The 22160-nt window shown below is 34.6% G+C and overlaps 1 protein-coding gene across 1 annotated transcript; it reads left to right on the plus strand.

Moving 5' to 3' along the window:
• Positions 1–13375: 13375 nt before the first annotated feature.
• On the plus strand, positions 13376–16212 carry LOC137722811 (F-box protein PP2-A12). The gene is made up of 3 exons (XM_068461906.2): positions 13376–14026; positions 14408–14526; positions 15603–16212. Exons 1-3 carry the CDS (start codon positions 13436–13438, stop codon positions 16024–16026), a joined length of 1134 nt encoding a protein of 377 aa, XP_068318007.2. The 5' UTR covers positions 13376–13435; the 3' UTR covers positions 16027–16212.
• The last annotated feature ends 5948 nt before the right edge of the window (positions 16213–22160 follow it).

Below are 22160 nucleotides of genomic sequence, written 5' to 3' on the forward strand. Positions count from 1 at the left end.
ACACGTCCACGATTAATTGGGAGGGGGGGTTTGGCCGAAGAATCTCTAATGTCAAAGTTAGAATTCTGAAAAGAATGTATTTGAAGAATAGTGGTCAGCCATATATGGTGTATTTGGAGAATAATTGCAAGATATTATGTGAAATAATATCTTGTAATTAACATGGTAATTAATCTCAAATTAAATAGGAAGTTTTGGGAGTTACCTTTTGAATAAGGATTTGATGAGGAGTGATAAAGAGGGATTTGAATAAATACCATTTTGATCACTTTTGACTCTTTCTTGATTGAGCCGTTATTGTCCGTTGCATGCGCGTGAGAATCCCGATGTGCCTTAAAAGTAATTTTATTCTTTTCACCCAAAAGCTCACATATCACCTCCATAATTTTCTTAATTATTTTTTGCTCCACAATATTTATGATGTGCTTCTTCTTAACTCCTAAAATCTAATTCCAAATGGTCCTAAATTAATCCCAAAGGCTAACGTAGGTTAGGTTTTCCCCTTTGTTACAGCGGGAAAGTGAATCAAATTTATTGACCCAACCTAGTTATAACTTGTTTTTCCAACCACTCTTATCGTTTGACATAATTAATGTGAATGACTTGATATGTTGCATTATTTACTATGAAATTGATAACATATAATTATAATTTGGGTAAATTACATAATACCCTCTTAGGTTTGAGCTCTATTACAACCCCATACAACATCTTTAAAACATTTCATTTTCATATCTCACGTACTATTTTATTTCAAAATAATACCTCCGTTACATTTTCCATCCATTGATCCGTTAAGTGTTGACGTGGCTGCCAAATGTGTGCCACATGGCAAAGATTTTTTTTTTTTTTTTTAACCTCAATCTTCTAAATAAAAAAAAAAAAAAAAAAAAAACAAAAGTTGAAACACACCTCCCCACAACCCCCAAACCCAAAAACCTTATCCCTCCACGACCCACGCAGACGCACCTCCCTCCCCCTCCTCCTTCTCCTCCTCCCCCATCTTCATCTTCTTCCCCCTGCAACCCAGGAAAAGTAAATAAATAAAGCCCTTCAGTTCGTCTTCCCCCCTCCTCCTCCTCCTCCTTATCTTTTCCCTCCCATCTTCATCTTCTTTCCCTTGCCACCCAAGAAAAAAGAAAAAAAAGAAAAAACCCCCTCAGTTTGTCTTCCCCCCTCCTCCTCCCCTCTCTTCTCCCTCATCTTTATCTTCTTCCCCTGACCTCTTATCTTCAACCCAGAAAAAAAAAAAAAAAAAAAAAAAAAAAAAAAAAAAAAACCCAGATCTTGTCTACGCCGCCATCACCGGGTTCATGAGGTGAAAATGGGAGGAATGAGTGTGGATTTAAGGAGTGAGGTGTGAAGGAGGGAAGAAGGTGGGTGGGTGGGTTGGGGGGGGGGGTGGGGAAGGGGTTGGGGTGAAGAGGAGAAAGGGCTCGGGGAAGGTGGGGGTGGGGTGGGTTTTTGGATGGGAGGGGAGGTGAAGAGGGTGGAGAAGAGGGAGGTGGTTGGGAGACTTGGGGGGCGGGGGGGGGGGGGGGGGGGGGGGGGGAGAGGTTGCGGGGGCAGGTTCTGCGTTTTCTAAGTTTTTGTTTTTTAAATTAAAAAAAAAAAAATTTTGCCACGTGGCACACATTTGGCAGCCACGTCAGTGCTTAACGGATCAATGGATGTAAAATGTAACAGATGTATTATTTTGAAATAAAATAGTATGTGAGGTATGAAAGTGAAATGTTTTAAAGATGTTGTATGAGGTTGTAATAGACCTCAAATCTAACGGGGTATTATGTAATTTACCCTTATAATTTATATATCAATTGATAACTACTTTTACAATCTAATATGTCCTGTTAATTTTGTAGTACAAGAGAAAAATCAGAAAATAACCTACATGCATCATTTATGTTATGCTTTTTATATTATTAACAAAATATAATCGATCGAGAAGATTTGACTTTCGATCCAAAAGTTTATCAATTTCGGTTTCATAGGGTATTAATCAAACTTTTGCAATAGATTTCAACTGCCAACCATGTTATACCAACTAACTGTGCCAACGTAACCACCATGAGGTGACTCAGTAGTTGGGAATGAATTTCAGGCTAGTATTTCACATGGCACGTCCTAGGTTCAATTCTAGACACTGGTAAATCACACGATGATGGCCAGAGAAGGCTGAAATGTGTCAGAGATTTCAATAATAAATAAATAAATATATATAATGACTTGCATTATGCAGAATGCGTGTGTATGATAAAGGTGCTGCAGTGCGCATCAAATGTACATGCGGCATCCTTTACAAAAGGTTGGGTTTCATTCAACCTTTTGTACATTTTGTTGAATGGTTGCAACTTTTAGTTAAAAGACATGATGATTACTCAAATTGTATGAGTAGAATCAAAAGATGTAATTAGTCAATATTTATTTTCTGAAAATATTAAATAGAAGACATGTCTTTTGGGTCAACACTATTAAGAAGGGTTGTATATCTTCAACTAAAATGAAAGAGTTCGATAAACGGGTGCTTTAATGCCTATAAATACCTATTGTGACATAATGTTTCATACACAATTTCCGAAATTATTTCTACATTCCTTACTCTCCTCTCTCTCCATCACATTCATACAATTTCTTTCTAGTTATTTCTAAGGGAATATAATTCGGTTTTGCTAATTGAATATTCCATACTTTGTTGTATCCTGGAAGTGATTTGCCAAGAACCCCTTAGCAAACTCATTCGAGTGGGGGCAAATAACACTTGAAGGAAACGATTCACGTCGTACCTCAAAGTCAATTTTCAGATTATTCTCCATAATTCTACATTTTCTCTAACAATCTTAAAGTGTTATTTTTGTCATGGAGAACAAGTCTGATAACATGACTTTGAAGATTATCAATCAAGATGTCTACAAGTTAGACAAATTTGATGGATCAAACTTCACCCAATGGAAGGACAAGATGTGTTTCATACTTACTGTCCTAAATGTCATACATGTGTTGGACCTGAAATTGGAGCCTATTCGTGAACCAAATGACAAAGACTCGGACAAAATGGTTGCCGATCGAAAGAATCGTGAATAAGATGAATTGGTATGTCGAGGACACATCTTGGGTACATTATCTGATTGCTTATATGACCTGTATGCACACATTCAATCTCCGAAGGAAATTTGGGAAGTATTTGAACACAAGCACACAATGGAGAAAAGAGGTACCGATAAATTTTTAATGTTCAAATATTATGAGTTCACTATGTTTGATAACAAACCCATCCTAAACCAATTTCATGAATTATTGCTCTTGGTCTCAAAGCTTCGTGAACTTAAAATAGTTATTCCGGATCCTATGATAGTTGGGGCTATTATGGCAACATTACCCCAAACATGGAATAATTATAGAAAGAAACTTCTACACATAGTGGAAGATATTAGTTTGGAGGATTTGCAAAAGGGTATTCAAATTGAAGAAGAAACTCGAAATCGTGATAAGAATTTTGCAAATCAAGATTTATCCAAAGTTCACATTGTCGAAGGAAACAAATACAAACAGAACTTCAAAGTCAAAATTGACAAAAGGAAGTTTAAGAAGACCAATTCCAACAACAATCAAAAGAATGCAAATGGTGTCTGCTACCATTGTGGAAAGAAAGGCCATTACATTCGTGATTGTAGACACAGAAAAGCAAGTGAGGAATATGCCAATAAGATCAATAGCACAATATGGTGCAAAACTCTGGAATTGATAACATTGTTGCAATGGTATCAATGATGCATATTGGCATGATTATCAAATTGAATATGGCAGCGGCAATAAAATCCTTTGATTGGTGGCTTGACTTAGGAGCTACTATACATGTGTGCAATAACAAGGCACAATTCATGACATATGAAGCATCAACGAACAATCAAGAGGTTTTAACGGGGAATCATAATTCTGCCCAAGTTCTAGGAAAAGGAACCGTTGAACTTCAATTTACTTCTGGGAAGAAATTGATGTTGCTTAATGTACTGCATGTTCCAGAAATTAGAAAGAATCTTGAGTCTGCAAATTTATTATGTAAGAACGGTATAAAGACTGTTCTAGAGTTCGACAAGTTAATAATGTTGAAAAATGTAATGTTTGTTGGGAAGGGGTACTCTTGTGATGGGATGTTCAAACTAAGTATTAATAATAAAGTGAATTCTTCTGCTTATATTGTTGAATCTTCCTCTCATTTATGGCATTTACGTTTAGCATATATAAATTTTAGATCTTTAAAATACATGCGCACACTTGGTTTAATTGCTTGTAATGATGATTATAATGATACATGTGAAACATGTATTCAAGCGAAAATGACTAAGAAACATTTTCCAACTGCTGAAAGAAATACAAATTTATTAGACTTAATACATTCTGACATATGTAAATTTAATGGTGTTTTAACAAGAGGAGGAAAAAGATATTTTATCATATTTATAGATGATTGTTCTAAGTTCACTTATGTTTATTTATTGTCTAATAAAGATGAAGCATTTGAGTGTTTTAAGCGCTATAAAGCTGAAGTTGAAAACCAAAAAGGAAGGAAAATTAAATGTCTTCGTAGTGATAGAGGTGGTGAATATTTTTCACATGAATTTGATATTTTTTTGTGAAGAGCATGGTGTTATACATCAAAGAACTGCACCATATACACCACAACAAAATGGTTTGGCAAAAAGAAAAAATAAAACACTCACTGAAATGATTAATTCTATGATGATTAATGCTAAATACTCCAAAATATTTATGGAGTGAAGCATTGTTTACTGCATGCCATATACACAATAAAATTACATCTACAAGGACACATGTGTCACCATATGAAATTTGGAAAGGAAGAAAACCAAATTTATCATATTTGAGAGTATGAGGTTGTGTAGCTTTTTACAAGGCACTGGACCCTAAGAGATCCAAGTTGGGTCCAAGAGGAATTAAAAGCATATTTGTAGGATATGCAGAAAATTCAAACGTATATATGTTGCTTAATTTAGACTCAAATACAATATTTGAGTCTAGAGATGTCGAATTTATAGAAAATAAATTCTATAACGACTACTCAATGTCTGAAAAAGAGAATGATCAAACACTTTTCTCTAATCCGGCTAGTAGTCATTCTCAAGGTGAAAAAATAAAACATTCTGAAACTGTTAATGAACCAAGGAAAAGCCAAAGAGTAAGAAAAGAAAAGACTCTAGGCTCTGATTTTATTTCATCTCAATCTATTGTATTTTTAGTTGAAGGAAATAGAACAAAGGTTCTTAAAAAAATATCCATATTGTTGAATGTTGAGGATGATCCTAAAAGTCTAAGAGAAGCAATGACTTCAAGAGATGCAGCCTTTTGGAAAGAGGCCATAGATGATGAATTTGATTCATTGATATCTAATCAGACATGGGTTTTAGTAAACTTGCCTCAATGATCAAAAGCAATTGGTTGTAAGTGGGTATTTAGAAGAAAATACAATACAGATGGGTATATTCAAACATTTAAAGCCAGACTGGTTGCCAAAGGTTTTAAGCAGAAAAAATGGAATAGACTATTTCGATACATATGCACTAGTAGCTAGGCTCACATCAATTAGAAATTGTTTGCATTGACATCTTTATATAATTTGCATGTGCATCAAATGGATGTGAAAACGGCTTTTTTAAATGGTGATTTAGATGAAGAAGTCTATATGGAACAACCAGAAGGGTTTGTTCTCACTAGGAATGAAAATAAGGTTTGTAAATTAGTAAAGTCATTATATGGATTGAAGCAAGCACCAAAACAATGGCATGAAAAGTTTGATTTTGTCATTTTATCATATGGATTTAGACATAACACTGCTGATAAATGCATATACTTTAAATTCACAAATGATTATGGTGTTGTTATATGTTTATATGTCGATGACTTACTAATTTTTGGTACAAACATGAAAGGTGTATTTGAAACTAAAGAGTATCTAAATTCAAAATTTAAGATGAAGGACTTGAATGAAGTAGATACTATCTTGGGAATTAAAGTAAAGAAGCATAGTAGGGGTTACGCTTTGTGTCAATCACATTATATAAAAGAAATTGCTTCTTAAGTTTAAGCATCTACAAATAAAAGAAGCAAATACCCCTTATGACCCTAGTGAAACTTTGCTTAATAATTCTGGTAGGTCCGTTGCACAACTTGAGTATGCTAGTGTAATCGGAAGTTTAATGTATGCCATGCATTGTACCAGTCCAGATATCGCATTTGCAGTAAGAAAACTTTCTAGATACACTAGTCATCCAAGTACTGCTCATTGGAAAACAATAAATAGAATTTTTGGTTATCTTAAAAGAACTATAAACCTGAGTTTAACTTACTATGAGTTTCCAGCAGTACTTGAAGGATATGCAGATGCAAATTGGATAACAAATGCTAATGATAATAAGTCTACATCAAAGTGGATTTTTACGATTGCCGGAGGAGTAATATCTTGGGCTTCGAAGAAGCAAACATGTATAACACATTCAACTATGGAATCTGAATTTATAACATTAGCGGCACCAGGTAAAGAAGCGTAATGGATTAGAAATTTGTTATTGGAAATAAAGTTATGGCCACAACCAATGTCATCCATTTCTTTATACTGAGATAGTGAGGCTACTTTGTTTAGAGCATACAATAAAGTATACAATGGAAAGTCTAGACATATTAGCTTGAGACATGAATATGTCAAGCAATTAATAATTGATGGAGTTATTAATATTATTTATGTTAAATCAAGTAATAACTTGGCGGATACGTTAACGAAAACACTTTCAAGAGCTTTGGTAGTTAGTACATCTAGTGGAATGGGGCTAAAACCCTTTACTGAAAATTAGCCACCAATAATGGTAACCCGACTTTCTCTAGAACATCACTAGTTTAAAAGTTTAATGGGTAATAACAAGTTATTATTAAGTGGTTGTGAAAGCACTGGAAATTAATATATAGCTCATTCCAAGATGATCAGTGCAAGACTGCTACGTTTAGGAGGATGAATTTCATCTCTTAATGAGGTTATTTGTAGTTATGTCTATAGTAGCAGGGACATGGGAAGGAATCTCACCTATATGAACGTAAGAAGTGGTGTCGCTTCTACCAAGAGTTGGGTTTTCTCTTGTAAATGTTCATGAAACCAGGATGAAGTACAATGCCATAATAATGCTTAATTACTTCAGAAATGTTTTTAAGGAAATAAGACATAGTTATGTGTGTAGCGATTCCGGTTTTAACATAAGAATAGGTGGTTTAAACTTAGGTCACCATTGCATTTGTTATAACTTTGAATTACTTACACTAATTAAAGGTTTAATTTGAAAGACACCTTTATTGTATGCATGATTATATCAGTATGCTTGTGATTAATTATAAAGAGAGAATTGTTATAATATATTATTTATCATATTATTGAAATTGGGAAGGATTGTTAGAGATTTCAATAATGAATAAATATATATATATATATATATATATATATATAATGACTTGCATTAATCAAAATGCGTGTGTATGATAAAGGTGCTGCAGTGCGCAGCAAATGTACATGCGGCATCCTTTACAAAAGGTTGGGTTTCATTCAACCTTTTGCACATTTTGTTGAATGGTTGCAACTTTTAGTTAAAAAATATGATGATTACTCAAATTGTATGAGTAGAATCAAAAGATGTAATTAGTCAATATTTATTTTCTGAAAATATTAAATAGAAGACATGTCTTTTGGGTTAACACTATTAAGAAGGGTTGTATATCTTCAACTAAAATGAAAGAGTTCGATAAACGGGTGCTTTAATGCCTATAAATACCTATTGTGGCACAATGTTTCATACACAATTTCAGAAATTTATTTCTACATTCCTTACTGTCTTCTCTCTCCATCACATTCATACAATTTCTTTCTAGTTATTTCTAAGGGAATATAATTCGGTTTTGCTAATCGAATATTCCATACTTTGTTGTATCCTGGAAGTGATTTGCTAAGAACCCCTTAGTAAACTCATTCGAGTGGGGGCAAACAACACTTTAAGCAAACTATTTAAGTCGTACCTCAAAGTCAATTTTCAGATTATTCTCCATAATTCTACATTTTCTCTAACAAAATGTCTCTATAAGTCTTCCAATCCCCGAAAAGATGCACTATATGATGAAGCCAACAACTAGTTCTTTTTAAAAAAAAAAAAAAAAAAAAAAAAACAACCTGTGCCAAGATACAAACTAATTCTAAAATATGAGTCCATTTGTTAAAAAAAAAAAACAAAAAAAAAATGAGTTCATCATGCACATAAATTAAAATATAATTTTTTTGCCGTACTCTCTTATTTAAGCCGCCCTTCTCTATTTTATTTGAGGGAAAACCCTACTTAGTCCCTGACCATGAAAACCCTAAAAATTAGCATCACACGTCGGAGCTGACTCATATATATCCACGTTGATGTCCTCAATGTGCTTTCTGCTACTTGTACGCATCCCCAACGGTTCACATCTTTCCCCTTATTACTTTATTATTTTGGACGATTTGTCTACGTATTCTTTTCCTTTCATTCGTTTGGATTTTGGAATTCAAAAACCACTCATTTCTTTTGAATTAATGGGATACCAAAGTAACAAAACATTACTAATTCATACTAAGGAGTAGGGAAATTACACGGTTGGTTTAGTGATTGGGACGAATTTTAAATTCTTATTCCACACACCATGTCTTAAGTCGAATTCTGACATTGTGTGAATTACACATAATGCAAAGGAGAATACTGAAATACCTTTGTGAGTTTTTTCAACCTCTTAAAGAGTAAACCGACATGATTAAGCTACCGGTTGGTCCCTTTTCTTAGGGAAAACTAGGGAGTAGGGATCATGGCTTCGGTGTTATAATAATGGATTACCAATTGAAAGAAAGAATAGCCACATACCTTTTATGTTTTTGTCGATAAACACTCGAACTCGATCGAGTGCTTTTATATTTGTTGATTAGTTGCCTAGCTATTAAGTCATTTTTTTAAAGGAAAATTAATAAATAAAGGTTTGAAAACTTTGAATTTTAACGATAAATATAAAATAAAAGGTAAAGTGAATAATACCAGAATTAACTTTTTAGTATAAAAATGTAATTTTTTGTTAAAATAAATTGTATCGAAAGATTTTCGTTAAAGTTCCATTTTTTTAATACCAAGAAATGTATGAAGGAGAAAAATATGCATGTATAAAAAAAAAATAAAACCATTTTGGTAGACTCTGGTATTTGATCAACTTACCATTATAATTCTAAACCCAAGAAAAATTCTGAAGTCAGTTGTTGAGGTGGAGTGGGTTTTAAGGCTAGCTCTCATTAATTACCCTATGTGATCAACTTGAAAGTTGTTTAGACGGATGTGAGCCTTTGTCAAAATAATAAAAGTTCGTTTGGATGTGTTTTTAAAATGATTAAAAGTATTTTTAGAGAAAAAAATTTTTGATTCTAAAAGTACTGAAAGCACCAGAAAACACTTTAAGTGATTTTCCAGAATTTATTTGCATTTTTACTAAAGATTGGTTCCAAAAACATTTTCACTAAAAGCGTTTTCAGTCATTTTAAAAACACATCCAGATAAACTCTAAGACGTTTAATCATCTACCGGACTACCACTGATAGAGTAAATAAAACCGTCAAAATATATTCATCAACAAGAAGGTGATCCTAATTAGCTGGTTTTATCAATAAAACATTCCATCTATGACAATATTAAGTAGTTTTCTCTTAGCGACAAGAAGGTAATAGATAAAATAGTCTCCAACAAATTAAAGAGATAAATCTTTTAAAAAAAATGAATATATGAAAAGTAAAATAAAAAAGAGTCCCACACGTGAGGGGTGTAGGAGGATGTCAAAGTAAAAGAGTTCTGCATCAGCGAAAGGAAACCTACATGCATACACGTTAGGTTTTTTTGTTCTAGTTATTAGGGTTCTTAACTTATAAAAGAACTATAAGTTACGGTTCTTCAAAAAAAAAAAAAAAGAACTATAAGTTACGAAGCCTACATTTCCATCACTCGTCCATAGAAAACTAATTATGACTCTATTTAGAAGAAGTCAACATATATATAGTAGATATTTAGGTTTTACATACTCCAGACAATCCTTAACAACAACAATCATAATTAGAGTTAACTCGATGACATACGTAAATAGTAATGATTTTGGCATTCTCTTTGACACTCCAGATGAGCACTTTATGATTTTCATGCATTTCGAGTAAAGAGTGGTAGAAGCTAAACTACAAATGTCAAAATTGTTGCTCCCCCTAAATTAGCAACATTGTCAAATAATTGGCGACATTGTCAATCAAACATGGACGACATATAATAAAATTTCAAAAGTGATCATTTTAACAATTAAAATTTGTATGTTCATCATTTCAGTCAATTTTCAAAATTATTAAACAGACTTAGGTTTTCATATTTAATATCACCCTCAAAGGAAATCCCATAAATTAATAAAGAGTTGGGGATATTTTCTAGACATTTCTCCGACATAATTCAATTGAAATTGATAAAAAGTTGGGACATTTTCTTGAAAAGAAGTTGACAACGATGAAACGACCAGGAGTAATTCCCATGTTTTTTTAGAGAAGACAAAATGATTAAGCTAAACATGTTGTTTCCAACTAAAAAAAGTTAAACATGTGGTTGGCACTGCAGTTTGCAAGTAGGTATGACTGAATTATATTTCTGGTTTATCGCTCGGTTCTTTGGTTGTAAGCAGTATATTTATATGTACTCCATACTAATTTTTCTTACCCGAGCACGTCATTATTGACTAATATTCTTTGTTGTTTGTTGATTAATTTCTTAGTTTCTAACTTTCTACGTGCTGCACGTGTCAGGATATTAGCAGACAGTTTCATCCAATGCAAAAAATTGAAAACTACTAGAAGTCTTGACCTAGTTTATTATGCCAACTTTGCCAGTTTTCACAACTTTTGGTAGGTGGTCTTCAGTTTTCACTACCATGGACAAACTTTAGTTAATTTTCAAACAAGTCTTCATTGGTCTTGAATTTCAATAGTTCTCCTGCTTCTAGCTGACTAAGCTCCTTTTCAAGTGGAATTTGGTCCAATTCTAATCAAGGCTTGTTTGAAAGTGCTTACATAAAGACCAGCACGTTTTATATGCTTCTTTGTAAAATCACTTCAATAAAAAAGCTTCAAATAATTTTGTGGAAAAAATACATATCATGTGTTTTTTCCATAAATAATTTTAACTTTCTTAAAATCTAATTCCAAATGGTCCTAAATTAAGCCAAAAGCCTATCATAGCTTTAGATACCAACTAACAACTATGCTAAGATACAAACTAATTCTAACATACGAATCCATCATGTTGTTTGGACCCAAATTTACACAATCAGCCCATGCAATCAAGGCTATTGAGTGAGCATAGCTCTCAACCGTCAGATGAAAAGTGAAGATAATTTTGTTATTATTGAAAGATAATATTATGATTTTTATCATAATAATTATCGTTTAACAAATTATCTTGATATTTTCTTATACGGGATAATAAGATGAAAAGTAAGTTTCCGAGCAAGCAGTACAATTCAATTGGACTTGGGACTCCTATTATCAGATTGAGCAGCACGGTTATGGTGCATTAAGATGAGGTTTGGATAGTCAAGATGCATGGTTTTGGGATAATGTTGAAGTCAAGATAATGATGCAAATTGGAATGTCATTGGTACATGGAATTTGGATGACCGAGATCCACGACATTTAAATATTATAACCAATCTTTGGATTAGATTGGTGTTCTGCAAAGATGAAGGGAGCACACAACATCAACCCTAGGAATCTTGACTTTGAGGGATATTATCAAAAAGGTTATTTATCACAATATCCTGATGCTGAGAGTTAGAATGGCACTGGAATACTTTATTTGAGTGATTGAGAATTACAAAATCTATAAATAGAGGCAGTGGCAATGACAAAAGGGACCTCGAATTCAACACACAACTGCCCTGTGCAAACCTCTCAAACACCTTGAGATTTTTTTTATTTTCTTTCTTCGCCAACACACCTTCAGTTTGGATAAACAGCACTATGAAGGTAACCGGCGAACATCTTCAGTTTGGATAAACAGCATTGTTGTCGTAGAATCAGCCGACCGCGGAGCACCTTGAGTTTGGATAAACAGCACTGCGTCGAGGCTAACTGGTTATCTATCCCAGTCTTGATCGAGAAGGATTTTCGAATCCTTATTGGCAGAGATCATCTCATTAGCCTTCTCAGCGAAGTGAGGTGTTACAAGTTACTACATTCGGCACATTGAAAGCCAAATTTGAAATTGAACTTCGTAATTAACATGACATATCTTGAGTCGATTCCTAATGCTGTATGAATTACACGATGGTGGACAAGAAAAGACTGAAATACCCATGTGAGTTTTTTCAACTCCTAAAAAAGTGGATTGTTGTAGCAAAACAACCAATTGGCCCTCTTTCTTATAAAAAAAAAATACTAGTTGTAGGAATGATGGCTTTTTCGTTAAATAGTATGAGTGTGGAACATACGACTCCCAATTTGGTGTTATATAGTGGATTTCCAATTGAAAGAAAGAAGAGCTACGTAGCATTTTATGTTTTTGTCGACAAACACTCGATCTCGATCGAGAGCTTTTATATTTGTTGATTAGTTGCCTAGCTGTCGAGTCATTTTTTAATGCCAACTTGCCAAGGACTGCAAGAAATGGCATGTATAAAAAAATATAAAACCATTCTGGTAGACTCTGGTATTTGATCAACTTACCATTATAATTCTAAACCCAAGAAAAATTCCAAAGTAAGTTGTTGAGATGAGGTGGGTTTTAAGGCTAGTCTCATTAACCTAGTCTCATTAACCGATGGTGAACTTGAAAGTTGTCAAGCTTAATCACCCCCATTAAAGGAGAAATTTTTAGGAGTGCCGGGAACACCATGGACACATGGTGTTCCCTCACTCATAAAAATTTGAATAAATAAATAAATAAATAAATAAATAAAATCAAATTTTTATGAGTGAGGGAACACCATGTGGCACTCCTAAAAATTTCTCCCATTAAAGAAAGAAAACAAATCCATTATCCAGAAAACAAAGTCAGAAACCAAGCATCTGGATTCTTGTCGGATTCTTTTTGTAAAGATTCTAAGGATTCATAAATCTTATCCGTTTATCGTATATCATGCAGTCAGAAATTATTTTAAATATTTTTATTTAAAATTAAACATAAATAATATTTGATAAAAACTAACTGTATGATGTACGAAGAACAGATATGGTTCACGGATTCTGTTCGAGAAACCAAATCCAAAAGGATAAATTCCAAAACCAGAAACGGTTTACTGTGCGAACCAACCGCCAGTCCACAGCTAAGAAAAAATAACAATAAAGAAGTAAAACAACGACAAGATGATGCTCTCTCTCTCCCTCTCCTCATATTTTCTCATACATCAGACAGCGCAATTCTCTCTCCTTTTCTCTCGGGAAACAAACAGCCAAACACAATCCTCCCACAGCTTGTATTGTACGCGGCCCCTCCCCTCTACAAATCATCACCAAGTTTCATACTTTTTGCCACCAATAAATCCCCCATGTCCACTCCCACCATACCCACTTCTCTCTCCTCAATTCTTCAAGCTTTGTCTCTCTAGAATTGCTGTGTTCTGTTTGACTATGGGTGCCAGTTTCTCCTCTGTCTCCAAATCGGAAAACCCAGTTGCAGTCCTATCTTTGCCATCGAAACTCGGTCTCGGCGATCTCCCGGAGAGCTGCGCGGCGCTGATTCTGAGGTATTTGGACCCGCCGGAGATTTGCAAATTGGCGAATCTGAATCGGGCGTTTCGCGGCGCTTCTTGGGCTGATTTCATTTGGGAATCGAAAATGCCGTCGAATTATCAAACTATTGTGGGTAAAGTGTTCGGCGATGGATTGGAAAATCTGGGTAAGAGAGATGTTTTTACGAGGCTTTGTCAGCCTAATTCTTTCGATGATGGTACCAAGGTGGGTCATCTTTCGTTTCGTTTCGTTTTCATGGTTTTGTTTCTTATTTTCTGTTTGCCGAGAAGGCGTGGGAAAATTGGGAAAGTTAGAGCCTTTGAATTGAATTGTATCCTTGTGGTGTGGGTTTTGATTAGTTTCTATGTTTTCTCATAAATTCAAATTTCGTTTTCGGTTTTTGCTTAGCAGAAATCGTATTGAAAGATGAAAATTTATTATTGAAAGTTTAGATATTTTCATGTTCCGGGATTAGAAACTCAACTAATTGACTTTCCGTAAGAATTATTATTTTTCATCTTTTAAATTTATTAATTTGTTTCTTGGTTTATCCTTTTGTTTTTGCATTTGGTGCGGTGTTTGATAGATTTTGTGTTGTGGGTGCAGACAGTTTGGCTGGATAAAAGTACAGGATCGGTTTGCCTGTCAATTTCGTCGAAGGGATTAGCAATTACCGGCATTGATGATCGAAGATATTGGAATCATATTCCAACTGAAGAATCTAGGTATGAACAATGACATTTTTTTAGTAATTGGATTTTGGAGAAATGTGAAAATTTGTATGTTACGGATTGATGGTACTTTATGGCTTTTCTGAATAATATTGTGATTTTAATGCATGATTCTGGGGTATGGAAGTTTGAGGCTGTGATTGTATGTGGTTTGTTAATGACCTTTGAAGTTTTTCAGGTCAAGCATGCCAAAAATAAAAAAGAATTTGTGGCAATCTCGTTTTTTCGAGGTGATCACCTTTTTCAATATGATCGCAATCATTCTAATGATCGATGTTAACTGTTTGGGTAAACATAATCTGTTATCTCATTATCTGCATATAGAAGTATTTCCCTTCTGCTCTTGAAAGGATAGGAGGGAGGAGTCTATAAATATGTAAGTTTATTTGGTTACTGAAAATAATGAGAATGGGCTAATATCTTAATTGAGGACGATGTGCCCGGTCTCTTTAGACTACAAAGTTTTTGTAGTACGTAGTTCCTTCGTGTAGTTGATGTTATTTAAGCTTGTCAAAAATTGAAGCATCTGATATTGAAATGGCTCGTTTTCAGCTTATTTAAAGCAGCTGAAACTCTTCAAAAAATTAAAAGTTCCCAGTATTGAGAAAAATTTGAGATTATTCCTGGATTTGAGTGTATTTGAATTGCTATCAAGCCATTTTATGAATTTGTTTCTACTGTTGCATTTATGGTTGCCTTCCTACAAGTTGATTCTGTCCTACAAAATGTTTCTAAATGCGATTACAAAATGAAACCCAAAGCATATAGAATATGAGGTTGGTGTGTATTTTTATGGTTATTCTTACGCTGGTTCTCATTTGGGCTCATGACTAATACAATGCATCTTAATGTGTTCATGTGAAATAAACCGAGGGGTTGTGGATTGCTTACTTCTGTTGTGGCTCTGATGCCCCCAAGTCCCCTGGTTCTTGAGTCTTTGGAACTGCATGTCCTCCCGGTCTGGTTTTCAGATTGAGGTTGCCTCACTGGAATAAGATGCTTTGCCTATTTACCTTTGAACTACAAGTATTTGTGGAATTAATTCGTAATTTTTCTTTGCTTCAACACAGATTTTGCTCAGTTGCATATCTTCAGCAAATATGGTGGTTTGAAGTTGATGGGGAGGTTGAGTTCCCGTTTCCTGTCGGGACATACAGCCTATTCTTCAGGTTGCAGCTGGGACGGTCTTCACAGAAGAGGTTTGGTCGCCGAGTTTGCAACATGGAGCATGTCCACGGTTGGGACATAAAACCTGTGAGGTTCCAGCTTTGGACTTCAGAAGGTCACTATGCCTCGTCTCAATGCTTTTTAACCGAACCTGGAAAATGGAATTACTACCATGTTGGGGACTTTGTTGTGGAGAAGCCGAATGCATCAACGAAGATTAAACTCTGTATGACCCAGATTGATTGCACCCACACCAAAGGCGGTCTCTGTTTAGACTCTGTACTGATATACCCTAGCGAATTTAAAGAAAGGCTAAAGCAGTTTTAGTTTGCGCGTAAGCTTTTTATCGCGTAGGAAGCGCTGTATTATAGAGGTAGGTCAGGTCAGGTCGTGTTCAGAAGAAAGCGAAATTAGATAGTGAATGTGTCCTGTGTATTTAAGCAAAGAAATCTGTAAATTCATATCTCTTGGTTTGATTAATTTAATTAGTGACAGTGGATTAAGATTTTGTAAGTCTGTCTGTCTTCCAAGTTAAGGGCTTCTGTTCTGCTTCATATGGGATTTTGTAATCAAAATATTGGCTTAATTGGTTAGTAGTCTTCGTGGTGATAGAGTAGTTGGAATATAGTCATGTGGTAAAAAAAACTAGGATATAAACCCCTGTGGTAAAGTCTATTAGGATCTATGTCTAAAATTGAAAATTTTGTTAACTTTCTGTTAATTATTAGCATGTGAGCCAACTTCACATGTTAACAATTAACGGAGAGGTCCGTTTTAGTTTAATATGTGTATGGAGATTTCCGTTTTAGCCTAATATGTGCGGCTCAAGTGCTAATAATTAATAAAAAATTGATAGAATTTTCAAGTTTGGACATAAATTCTAACAGGCTTTATCTCGTAGGTTTAAATCCTAGTTTTTTTCTCACATGAACTATCTTCTAACTATCTTATTACTACGGTAAGTATTAATCCAATTAGGCCCAAAATATTTACACCGGAATACACTTGTAGGTTTCCTTAATGCGTTTATGTTTCTGCGCAACATATGCACTTGCAATTGTTCCTTTGTTCATCAACATCTTCTTGTGCAACGGTTATCGAGAGGAGTAGGATTCTCTCTCCTTCTACTCCTATCCTCTTCTCTTCCCTTCTCTCACATATTATTTTTTGTCTTATTGTCTCTATAAAAAGATTAATATTGTTGACGTGATTTAACCGTAACCGTCAAAGTAAAAGGGGAGAGAAGGAAAGAGACATTAGGAGGGGAGAGAATCATCCTCCTTATCAAGAAGCACGCTGCACGGCTCTGCGTTTTAGCTGAGGACTGCAACCGGGTTGTTTATCTTGAGCTTGTCAAGGTTCTATGTGCTGACCATAACGTTAACCTAATGTCAATTCCTAGCTAGTGCTAACCGTAACATTAGTAAAGATCCATATCAAATCATCTCAATCTGTTGATGTTCGATTGAGGAGATTTGCTTGTTGCTAGATTCACATTTTGCATCTCATCTTAGTCTTATTCATATCATTGGTGCCACAAGTGAAGAGCTCGAGCTAAAGTTGCCTCCATTCTGAAGATCAATCTTAGATTCTCTTGAAAAATTCCAAATTGCACAGATGTACAAGCCGCTCTTTTAGTATAACTTGGAATTTGAGTTTTTGTGCGTGTGATTCTCTGTATGAACTTGTTTTCTACCAGTGGATGGAGACCCCTAGAGTCTTCTCGATTTTTTACCAGTTAAGAATTTTCCAGGTACAATCCTTGTGTGTGGCTAACACCTCTTTGAACCTTAACTGTCGTTGGAAATATTTAGTTAAATGATTTTTTTAATCTTGGATGTATATCATAATGTAGAGTTCATTTGTCTTGTGTATTTGAGTTATTTTGGGGTGGTTTTGGGTAGAAATGGTTACTATGTTGTCCATTATTACATATTATTAAAGCGATTCTGCTTGATACTACTTACAATTGGCATCAGAGAGTCAGCTCTTATCATACATATTATCACTGGAAACTTGTTGGTATTAGGTGAATCTTACCATGAAACGTGATAGAGTTGTTGGTTCCTGCAATGCACCTTCATACTTTGATGTGACAAACTATGCTTCTTGGTCTCAAAAGTTTGAAATCTTGTTGGATGCCCATGATGAGCTAGCTACACAGTTTCTGATTAGAGACTTGAAAACTCCTATGAAGACAGTGAAGCTACTACAAGTTGGAATTGTTCTAGTATTAATCTAAAAACGTCAAATAGCTTTTGTTTATGTTCCAAAATTTTTAAAATTACTTCGATTCTGTGATTTTCGAATATACCGAAATTTACGTTCTAATAAATTCAATTTTAAAATTTTGGAATGCAAATTAGAAATATTATTTCTGATCGATCGTTCCAAAAAAAAAAAAAAAAAAAAAAAAACAGAAAAAAAAAAAAAAAAAAAAAAACCCATTTTGATACTATAAATATAACACCATTCATTATATCCTATAATCAACGAATATACTATATAAATAACATTGTAATCGTTGTTTAGTGCAACATGCAAGGAAGTATATTCCACCATTTAGGATATGTACCATAAAAGTAATGTGTAATAGATGTTTACCAACACATTAGCATGTTTTGTAATTATTTTTGTTTCTTTTTTTATCAAGAAACAACTTGTCATTGATAAATTAAACATAGTGTACAACTTGGACATATAGATAAGATGGGTCTCTGGAAACCAGGAGGATCCTTGCCGGATTTTTTTATTGAGAATCTTCGGGATCCTTCAATCACATCCGTTCATCGTACATTGTACAATCATAAATTGTTGTAAATTTTTTTATTTAAAATTAAATATAAACAGTACCTGACAAAAATTGATCGCACGATGTACGATGAATGGATGTGATTAGAGGATTCTTGGAATACTCACAAAAAGGATTTGGCGAGGATCCTCTCTCCTCTGGAAAAACCTTGTTCGCGTAAAATTACAAAGGAAAAAACTAGTAAAGAAAAAGACATCCTAAATACATAAAAAAAACATATCCTAAACAAAGTCCGGAAGACATTCTAACCAAAACATTTATGTATTCAAATTATTTAGTAATTTAGTTACGTCAATTAATTTCTAGGTGTTTGAAAAATAAGAATCAGCGTCTAAACTTGTCTAGACGCTAGTCTACCATGCCTAGAAATAAGTATAAGTAAAAATCATCAAGTAATTTGACAAAATAAAAAAAATCATCGAGTAATGAATGTTAACTTACCACATATTTGTACAATTATTTTTTTAATATAGGTAGGACCCACAACACATGTGAATTCCATGTGGTAAGAGTATTATCTTTGAAATCATAACACCTACATTAATGTAATGAATTTCATTCCATCCACGTCAACATAAGTAAAACTCTCCCTTTCCTCAGTGATATTTTTTGCTTTTGTTTAATAATTTTATCATGTGTAGCCACTTAGTGCTACGGTCTAGTGGTATTCCTCTCAACTTGTATGTGCGAGGTCTTAGGTTCGATTCTCGCCAAAAGTAAATTTGAACCACATTATTGCTACCCCATTATGAAGTTAAGGCCATCCCTTTCTCCTTAGTAGACCTGTAAATGGGTTGGGTTTATTGGGTTTGGGTCGGGTTCAATCCGACCCGTTAATTTAACGGATCATCCAAACCTAACCCGTTAAGCTAACGGGTCATCCGAACTCAACCTGTTAAACTAACGGATCACCCGTTTCAACTGTTAACAATTTTTTCTTTTACCAAGTTAACAAACAAACAAATAAAAAAAAAATGCAACTAAGCTCAAACAAAAACAAAACTTTGATTAAGGAACAAAATCAACATACAACAATTAATTTGGATAAGCTTGGACGAATGCAAAAAATGCAATTAAGCCGGCGCTGGACAAAACAACCTTTGGCAATTCCTCTTCTCCCTCTGCAAATTTCACCCTTGCTGGCGGAGTGGGTGTTCGGGATTTCGAAGACTTGCGGACATTGTGGGATGTCAAAAGCTGAGTTGAGAATTGCGGCGCAGCAAAGGTGAGCGCGAGGGATTGAATCTGAGAGGTGTCTCTTTTCGCGTCCAGCTGATTGCAGCCATTCGATCCGCACAGGGCCACCCATTTGGGCTTAGGACTGTTGAATTTACACAAAAGTCCTCACTAACGGATGTTAACGGGTTTCATGGGTTCATGCAAAATGATCTGTTATTTAACGGGTGATTAACGGGTTGACCCGTTAACCACCCAACCCGTTTATCACTCACCTGAAAACTAATTTTAACTGGTCAGGTTAACGGATTGGGTTGAAAATGCCATGTCTACCCCTTAGGCCATCTTCAACCAAAAGGGCTATATTTAGCCCTCGTCCAGATTATAACCCTACAAGAAATTATTTTTTAATGAACACTGCCATGGCATATTTATATACCATCTCCAACCGAACGCTATTTTTTAGCCCCTCAATAATTTATTATTTTTAAGTTTGTTCTTTAACTTTATTGATTAATTGAATTAAACTACTATATTTATAAATAAGTAACTCTCCATATTTCTTATATTTATGTAATCTTAATAATTTTTTGGAATACTATGTTTGTATTGCTTAAAAAAAATTAAAAAAATAAAATTTTCGGATAGGAGTTTAAAGAATGTGAAGAATAGAAATAAAATGAGGTAAAATAATATGGAATAACGAAAAATATGTGAGAAATGATGTAGAAGTGACTTTTATACTTATAGGAAAAAAATTAGATTTTTTTTTTTTTTAAATTTCGTCTTAGGAAAAAGAAAAAGAAAAAATCAAATATAACTGCTAGCTGATGTTAGCCAGCATATGAGTTGCTGATTGCTTGCCCAACATTTTGGGCTAGCTGGCTAACTTCAATTGCCCAGCCCGATGACCATGGGTTGGAATTTGGCCTAGTGGGTCCTCTTTTTCCTTTGGCCTAGACCTTCATTGGAGATGGGTTTTTCTTCATTTCAGGCTATAAAAGAGCCTAGAACCCTATGGCCTGATCCATTGGAGATAGCCTTATTGTAGATAATACCCTTTGTTAAAAAAAAAAATTTATCATTTGTATTTGCTCTCACTCTCTCTTCATCTTTCTCCCGTCCCGTCTTGCTATTTTTTCCACTTAATCTTTTTCATTCTTCTGTTTTTTTTTTTTTCCAAAATGGAAAGAATTAGGGGAAAAGGGCCCCAAGGTTAATGAATGGGAAGATCGAAAAGTTGGAAGAAGAAGGAAATTTTTGGTTAGGCACATGGAATTGGCTAAGCATTTTATTCGAACAAATATAGAACCAGAATGGATGGTTTTATGTCTATTACTAGTTCTTCCTCTCGAATTGAGATCGATCATTCAGATAGATAGGTGTAAACTAATGAGCTCAGATAGGACAATTTTGTCGGTACGAAACTATTTGGACTCAAATTAATAGTTTTGGGCTGAGATAAATTATGAGCTCGGCCCAAAGGAGAAGTCCCTTGGAAAAGTTAGTTTCATAGTTGGCTGAGTCCTTATACAATAAGGAGTCTTTAGATGTCGATAATGCCTCGAGAATCAAGGATTATTTATTGAGAATTGGGGATTGAATCTGGAAGATAATGAGGCCGAGTTTAGAGTCCTAAATATGTTAGGATAGATCGAGGCCCAATCAGAATGGATGAAGGAGAGTTCGAGGAATTATAATTCGAGTCGGATTCTACTTCAGTCATATGAGAAATTATTACTATAAATAGAAAGAAAAAAAGTGCATCATTCAAAACCCCTTCAACTCAACACACGAATTTGCCCTGTGCAAACTCGCACTCTACGCGAAACCTCTTAAACCTCTTGAGAATTTTATTTTATTGTTTTTATCGCCAACACATCTTCAGTTTGGATAAACAGCACTGTGAAGGCAATCAGTGACATTTTCCATTTGGATATATAACACTGGAGCCATAGAATCAGGCGGCTGAGAACACCTTTTGTTTGGATAAACAACACTACTTCGAGACCGACTGGTTATCTATCCAAGTCTCGGTCAACAATGAATATTTGAGTCCTTGTTGGAAGAGGTCGTCCCATTAGCCTTTCGGCGAGTTGGGGTGTTACCAAGTTACATCATTCGGCACACTGAAAGTCGAATATTTATTGAACTTTATAGTAACTAGCAGCCTCATCTTCAAGATCTAGAACCCAAAGGCCGACACGTGTTCCTTTCTCAGCCGCAATTGCAAGATTAGAAGTCATCAGCACGCCCAACAACGCAACAACATTCATTTACTCCCCGAACGAGCTCGACCGACGAGTTGGCACGCCTAGCATTCAACCAAATGACGTAGTTAGTTTATTAGTTATTCGGTCTGCGAGTCATGTAAGTTAAGTGGTCTTTAGGGTCAAAAGAAACTTAATTCTCTAGAAATCCATTCAATAAGAATATGCCAGACATTGATAAATGCTTTCGATGACTTCAACAA

This window comes from Pyrus communis, chromosome 4 (assembly GCF_041283825.1).
Source record: "Pyrus communis isolate YQ-2024b chromosome 4, ASM4128382v1, whole genome shotgun sequence".
NCBI lineage: Eukaryota > Viridiplantae > Streptophyta > Magnoliopsida > Rosales > Rosaceae > Pyrus > Pyrus communis.

Excerpts from the sequence above, each read along its gene's own strand:
- LOC137722811 (XM_068461906.2), top strand. The coding sequence starts at position 13,436 with ATGATGCTCTCTCTCTCCCTCTCCTCATATTTTCTCATACATCAGACA. Across the intron at positions 14,027-14,407 it reads CTTTCGATGATGGTACCAAG|ACAGTTTGGCTGGATAAAAG; the intron begins GTGGGTCATCTT and ends TTGTGGGTGCAG. Across the intron at positions 14,527-15,602 it reads ATTCCAACTGAAGAATCTAG|ATTTTGCTCAGTTGCATATC; the intron begins GTATGAACAATG and ends GCTTCAACACAG.